The sequence below is a fragment of the Haliotis cracherodii genome, unplaced genomic scaffold, assembly GCF_022045235.1.
Source record: "Haliotis cracherodii isolate W230 unplaced genomic scaffold, xgHalCrac1.p SCAF_11, whole genome shotgun sequence".
NCBI lineage: Eukaryota > Metazoa > Mollusca > Gastropoda > Lepetellida > Haliotidae > Haliotis > Haliotis cracherodii.
The window spans coordinates 16,774,992-16,782,486 of NW_027266266.1; the positions used below are offsets into that span (position 1 = coordinate 16,774,992).

The 7,495-nt window shown below is 38.5% G+C and overlaps 1 protein-coding gene across 1 annotated transcript in view; it reads right to left on the reverse strand.

Moving 5' to 3' along the window:
* Positions 1 to 7,495, reverse strand: part of LOC139456271 (palmitoyltransferase ZDHHC5-A-like) — a 32,114-nt gene extending 24,619 nt beyond the window's left edge. The window contains exons 1-4 of the mRNA XM_071237891.1: positions 7,145 to 7,495; positions 2,161 to 2,288; positions 1,391 to 1,548; positions 396 to 568 (exon numbers count right to left, since the gene is read on the reverse strand). Of these exons, the coding sequence (XP_071093992.1) occupies positions 396 to 568; positions 1,391 to 1,548; positions 2,161 to 2,288; positions 7,145 to 7,236 (551 nt within the window). The 5' untranslated portion in view covers positions 7,237 to 7,495. The remainder of the gene's footprint in view (positions 1 to 395; positions 569 to 1,390; positions 1,549 to 2,160; positions 2,289 to 7,144) is intronic.

Consider the following 7,495-nt stretch of genomic DNA (forward strand, 5'->3'; position numbering starts at 1 on the left):
GCTTTTAACACTATTCCAGTTATATCACGGCGTGTCAGCTGAATGTGGGAGAAAAGCCTAATGCGATGCAGGTCTTAGATGTAAACCACTTTGGTGAAACCCATGAGCAAACTATGGTGCTGTTAAAGCTAGAAACATAATTGAAGCAAACCAGGATTTGAACCCACGATCACGGGTTTCTGGCGTGCCCAAGGGACCCAACTACATTGACTATGTATTATCATGTAGCAAAAACATTCCCCATCTTCATTGCCATGGTAACGTTAAATTGTCTGAAACACCTTTTTTTTCATATTATCTATAGCAATAATGTGCTATGTTGCCTGTCCTCAAGGGGTTCAAGGGGTTCTAAATGGAAAAGCAAACATTTGGTGAATTTCTCAAGAAAAGGATACGCACAAATACTGCCTGGCGCATCCAGTTCATCTTTGTGATGCAGCATAAAGACGAGGCACTGGGAAAATATACTAACTTTATGTACGGAGAGTGAGCATAGAAACAGGAAGAAATATCTATAGTTGCGTCGACCTATGCAGTTGTTTAACCACGGGCAGTGGTGGTCAAATGTCTGAAAAGAGAACAAAACATGGTTTCAGTTCATTGAAAAGTTCATTAGTCAAAAACAAAATAAATAGGCACCTCTGAGTTGGTTCCAATATAATTATTCAACTGGATTAAATTGGACCAGACACACACATATATGATACATGTATAGTAATTGAGAAACGTACAATATACAATATTCTCCATGAAAGTTGATGAGATATGAAATCTTTCTCAAATTTAAACTAGACTGAGTTTTTATTCAAACACATGTCTCCTCCCCTCCTTTTTCTGGATACAATTGTTTGTGTTGTAAATGTGTTTGCAAATCCAAGAAACACTAATAGCAAATTACAGACTGTAAAGATTATGATTTCATACAGAAATATTCATTAGCTGTAGGGAATTGGCATGAAACAAACATATTTGTGACTTTGTCCAAATTACTTCCATTGTCCATGGAAACATGAAATTTAAAAAAAAATAAAAACGGATAAATCTGAAAGGGCAATAGTTGAGTTGTTTGAAACCAAATTGCAATGGAAACATAACAAAATAAAATTTAGAAGATTTGAAAAAAGTAAACGGCACCAGTTAAGCTGATGAGCACACAAAGTTTAGTTGTTGAAAAATGTTGAGAGGTTTTCAAGTCATGGGGTAATAATAGTGTAGCGCTATGAGCATCCACTTGGTGAATGGAATCTGGCGCATTATAAATGCACTTATTATTATCGCCTGGTAACAAACCCTACCCTCGATTTGAGACGAAGTCAAAATTGTTTTCATGGGAACATATGAAAATATAATTTGAACAGATCTAAAGTTTGCTAATGTCGCCAGAACTCACCTCTATACATGTGTTGCACACACTACAATGTGAACACCGAGGAGGTCGGTAAAACTGGCATGTTGTGCACCATTTCATCCTCACTGTTATACCTTTTATTTCAACATTTTTATATAATGGAGCCCTAAAGTCATCATCTTTGGCTTCGTCTTCATGGGCTGTGGAGAGAAAATGATGGCTTTAGTCAAATGAGAATCAGGCTCAGAGGATGAAGTTTCCCAGCTAATCAAGAACCCATGTATCAAAGGGTGGAAGTGAGTGAATGAGTATTGTTTTACACAGCAATATTCCAGCGATATCACGGCGGGGGACACCAGAAATGGGCTTCACACATTTTACCCATGACAGGAATCAAACCCGGGTCTTCGGCGTGACGAGCGAACGCTTTAACCACTAGGCTACCCGAACACCCCGTCCCAAACCATCACAAGGATTTCTCATTTTTTATGGTAATGCATAGTAAAGCTCATATGAATTAATGAATTCCTGATAGTCCTAGCTGTAAACCCCCCTCCCTCGAGCCTGGTCTGGGTGACAGCTACATCCTTACCACTGGCCAAGGCAACATGTAAGCATGTATTTGTGGTCTTCATCAACAATGTCTGCGCCCAAAGCTTTGTGAGACTCCTAGACCCAAATGATATTTTTTCTCAAAATTTGTCTCATACATGCTAATATGCATGATATACGTATGTTAATTCTGTACAAAATGTATTGTGACTTCAACATGTTCAAGATACATATATCAACATAACTTATACAGAACCCACCTTTTGGATATATTCCTGGGTCCATAAACGTAGCCAAGAAGAGGTTTGCCAAGACAAATATTGTCAATATTCCCTGATACACCGGGATGGCTAGTGCGTAGGTACTGGTATTCATTAAATATCGGCATCTGTAAACGAAAACAATCAAAATAGCATTATCATGTTGAAAATATTTAATCATAATTATGACATATCAAAGCCAACAGTGAATTGTACACAGATAAAGGTGCAACACCTTATTTTATGTCTCATTGTGTTTTCAGTATATTCTTTGTACTTAAGCACAAGAGGGCACGGGTGGCTCAGTTGTCTAAGGCACTGCAATTAACTTTGATCACAAGTTTGAATCATGGTTTATCCTCATTGTTTCCTGGTTTGTCACCACCATAGCCATGTCCGTGGGTTGCACCAAAGTCTGACACTTTCATCACTTCAGACTTTCTACCCACATCAAACTTAAAGTGGCTTAAAACCAAACTCATGCTCTCAATATTTTCCCCCCTTCTTTTTCAGCATGTTTAATCAAACTCCAAACAGACCCATCCATAATTACTTGCACAGAGCAGCTGGTAATCAATCGAGGTATCATTATTTATGCATTTAGGAGCACATGTATTTAACCCTTCGCCACACACTCTTGTTTCCAAAGTTTCTATACAATGTGTAGAGAGAGCTCAATGTTAGATGCAAATTGATCATGCTGTTTCTTTATACCTCTTGGCTGGTTAGTTTGTTGTTTAACGCCGCACTCAGCAATATTCCAGCCATATGACATGCATGACGGCAGTCTGTAAATAATCCAGTCTGGACCAGACAATCCAGTGATTAATATCATGAGCATCAATCCACGCAATTGGGATCAATGGCATTCATCAACCACGTCAGCAAGCCTGACCACCTGATCACGTTAGTCACCTTTTTACGACTAGCATAGTCGCCTTCTACGGCAAGCATGGGCTGCTGAAGACCTATTCTACCTGGATCTTTGCGTGACTCTTTATACCTGTAAGGTTCCTACCATTGGATTTTAATCTCTTTTTATTTAGTTTATTGAAGTTTTGAGGAGAAATCACTTGGATTACATTCTTAATTTGGAATATTCTTTATGGCCAGCCTTGGAAATTTGTATTCCTTTTCGATTTTGACTTGTCTTGGACAAACATACTCGTGGCCATGTGCATACCTGATTTGTAGCACAATTGAAGTATTCTGAACTGGTTCGTAATAATAGCCCTCAGATGCTACTATGAGTGAGTTGGGTTTAACACCGCTTTTAACAGTATTCCAGTTATATCAGGTCTTAGACATTTGCCACCTTGGTGAAAACCCACGAGCACGGGTATAGTGCTGACAAACATAGAAACATAATCGGGGCAAACCTGGATTCAAACTCACAATCATAGGTTTCTGGTGTGCCCAGGGGACGCAACTCTGCACAGCGAATTGCGACGCCTTAGACGACTGGGACACCCGTGTCCTCAGATGCTACTATGAGGAGACGATCATTGGATTTCTACTTGTCATCAGATCAATTAAGTAATCCTGGGCTAGCAGATCCTAACGTGAATTTCAAAGACTGGTGATAGTGTTTAGCCGGTACCACAGCTGATATTACCTTTAGTTTTGTTCAATGCCTTAACTGTTCACAGACGTCACATAACAAATATCAAACATGACATTTCTGAATGTTTGGTTTTGTCCTAAACATTTTATTACCACTAGTCTTGAGCCAGTGTCAAATAAAATTACTTCTGGTGTAGGGAAATCAAATTTTACCAGCCTATAAACTAAGATTAAAATAGACAGAAAATCATGACAAAATACATTTGTAGGCTGGTTGAATCAAACGTTTTTGCCACAAACACAGCCTGCGACTTTAGCCACTTCTCCGAAAACTAGTAAAATTCTGTTTGTTCTCATCATGTAGTTAGCTCAGCTTATAACATGTATAATCGCCCACATAATTATAACACTAAATTTAATGAAAATGATGGTTCTGGCCAGTAGACTCAAAAGTTTTTGGCACAGACTGCAGATCGTAACTTTCATAGACCACAGTTCCAGACAACTTTTTGAGCAATTGAGTTTTTACTCAAGGTTTCTATTTTAATTGGGTTATTAGATCATTTTAAAGTAATTGTGTTTTGAAATTTTTTGAAAAAAAAAATTTTCGGGGGGGAGGGGGGGATTTTACGCAAATATGCAGCTTAACTGTAGCTCTGATAGACTTGAACAAAACAGCTAATACTGTTAACAAATCCTATTTAGAACTTCCTCATATCACATGACTGATTATCATTTCCTTATGTCTTAAGTTGCACCTTAAGTCCACCACTATTTCTACAAGTATGCAAAATCCAAAACAATATCAGTCGCATCACTTGATTATGATTAAATTCACGTACAGACAAAGCTGTCACTTGTACTCCTGTATGTCCAGTGGAGGTACTGACTAATAAACATTGTTGTTGACATCTCTAACATGTGTTGATGGCTGATAAAACCACCAAAAAAATTTATTTTAAGAATTTCCTCATGTTCATTCAATCATAACTTCCAAAAGTAAACATGGCAAACAATGGTTTGAGTCTTCATATTTTTTATTTTCTTATTTACCAGTTTATGTTGTGTTAATTAAAGCCCTGACATATTTTTACAGATATGCTATACACTGTTGTTTCTGAGTGACATGGCATCCACACCGCAGGAAGTCGATCTAAGGAATATTTGTGTGGGTTTAGATATGAACTGAAATTTGAAATGAAGCCACATCACTTTAGAAAGATGACGTCAGTTCAATGGCATCCTTCAGTTAGATTGGGTGGTCAAGGTTTGCTAGGCGTTCCCCTGACACACCTTCTATGGAGTTGTCATCAGATCTTGATCATTGTTGATGCAGATAGCTATGGTATTGGAGTAAAATATCATAATTTAAAGGTGTTGTTTAACACCGCACTCAGCAATATTCCAGCTAAATGACGGCAGTCTGTAAATAATCAAGTCTGGACCAGACAATCCAGTGATGAATATCAAGACCCACACAATTGGGACATGGTGACATGCATCAACGAAGTCGACACGCATCAACGAAGTCAGCAAGCCTGACCACCCGATCCCGTTAGTCGTCTCTTATGTCAAGCATAGTCGCCTCTTACAGCAAGCATGGGTTGCTGGAGACCTATTCTTGATCTGAATTTGAAGAGATTGACAATCAGTCAATGTCCAGGAAAATGAATCTATCTGAACCCCTGGAGGATATTAGGCAAAAGGTTCACGAGCGAGCTGAGCAGAAATAGAAATGACAAAACAAAATGGATCTGGCCTAATGAGGCCACTCACCCATCCCCACTCACTGATTACCATGTTACAGCAAGAGTTGTGAAGACCTTCCCTGACTGATGACAGATTACATCAGACTCATTAGGATAATTACCATTAATGATATCACAGGGTCAGGGACTGTCAAAGACTATTGATCATCCCAGCCATGACACGGATGAGGCGCTATACGGGGTTAGACATATCCACTAGTCTGTTAGTCTGAGGCTAACTAAAATTAACGGGGCTAGTTGTTTTCTGCCAAAGTAAAAAATATCCATTCACGCATCGGAACATGAGCATGGCATCGTGATACATATTGGATCATTTTCAACACTAATTTTCACTTCTAATTAGTGATGAAATGATATTCTTTTAGTTAACGTGCGACTATGATCGATGCATGTAACAAAAAAAAGGCAAAACATCATTATCCACCAATGTATCAGTGTATCGTCCCACTACTAGTTGGTGCATGTTCTCTTTCTATTGGGTGTGCAGGTATAGTAAACATGGTGCACTAAAATTTTGCAAATGTAGTGTAATAGGCCCAATAGGTTCAAGAGGCATATCTGGGGTGTCTTACCAAGATACAAATTTTAATATTCTAGCTACATCACGACAGCCTGTAAATAATTTAGTCTCCACCAGACAACCCAGTGATCAATATTGTGAGCAACATTCCTTACTATCAACCATGTCACCAAGCCTGACCACCCAACTTACAACCAGCATAGGTTGCTGGAGAGGAATTCTAACACGGTATCCCCACTGAAGATTCCAATTGTGCAATCTCATGAATTGATGTTAACTAGATTTATTATCTTTGTTTATCATACAAACATATGTAACTTGTGATATAGCCGATAACCTGAACCAAAGTAAACCGATGAACTGGAGTCAACCGTACGTTCGTATGAACTAATCGACTTCTCAACCAATATATACAGCACTAATCTGCACACATAATCAATCGTCTTCATCTTGTATGGTTCAATAATGTGATGGATATGAAATCAGTGTATGTGAGCAGATCAATATACACATTCAGTTTCTACCTGTTCAATAAGAGCACCATGGATGACAGTATCCATGGTATCAGGCTCACTCATTATTGGGTGCTTGTTGTAGTGTGAAAATGTGTATTCAATGTTAATTGTGAGGATATGTCCATCATGACATGCAAAATTACAAAAGAAACAAAGCTCAAACTTAGTGCCAGGTGATCTATACAGGCCTACTTCACTGATAATAAATGATGGGTAGGGTGGGTCACTATGAAACATGGGTTAGATATTTGGAGGCTAGAATTAATACCTCATCGAAAGTGCCACACGTCTTACATATAATCATATTACAACTTGTTAAAACTTAAAACAGGATATGAAAATACTGTTAAGTACAAAATATTTTACTGACAAATCCAGACTATAGCTTATCACAGGAAATGACCACAGGCTTCGTCATACATGTATCTACACGGCATGTTAAAGCCGGCGAACTAAATAACACGATATACTTTCGTAACTTTCACTTTTACACGTGCACGTGTCTTGCGACATACTTCTATTATTCAAGAGGCAATATATATCAACAAATGTAATGTTGATTGTAGTTCGGAAGCCGGGTTCAGACAGTTCGGCCAGGTGATGGGTTCATTACTCACACAAATACGAAGTACAGGGATGTGCACCCCAGGATCAAACTCCATGCACATGTTGCAGGAATTATTCTTGTTGAGAATTCACATCGAGGCATGGCTGGTTAGAAAAAGGAGACTGTTATGGGGAAATATTTTATCCACTTCACATCTTACAAAGATGGCATATCGCCTCCATTCCGACCGAACAACTCCACTAATGTATACATTTATTCCGCCAAGAATGGTGTTCGAAATAGTTCATCCAAATGTACACATGTTCGTGTTGATTGTTGATCCAGTCCTGCATAGACTGGATACGCTATATTCACATTGTGTGTTGATATTTCAGATAAATTAGGTTAACAATACAGTGGA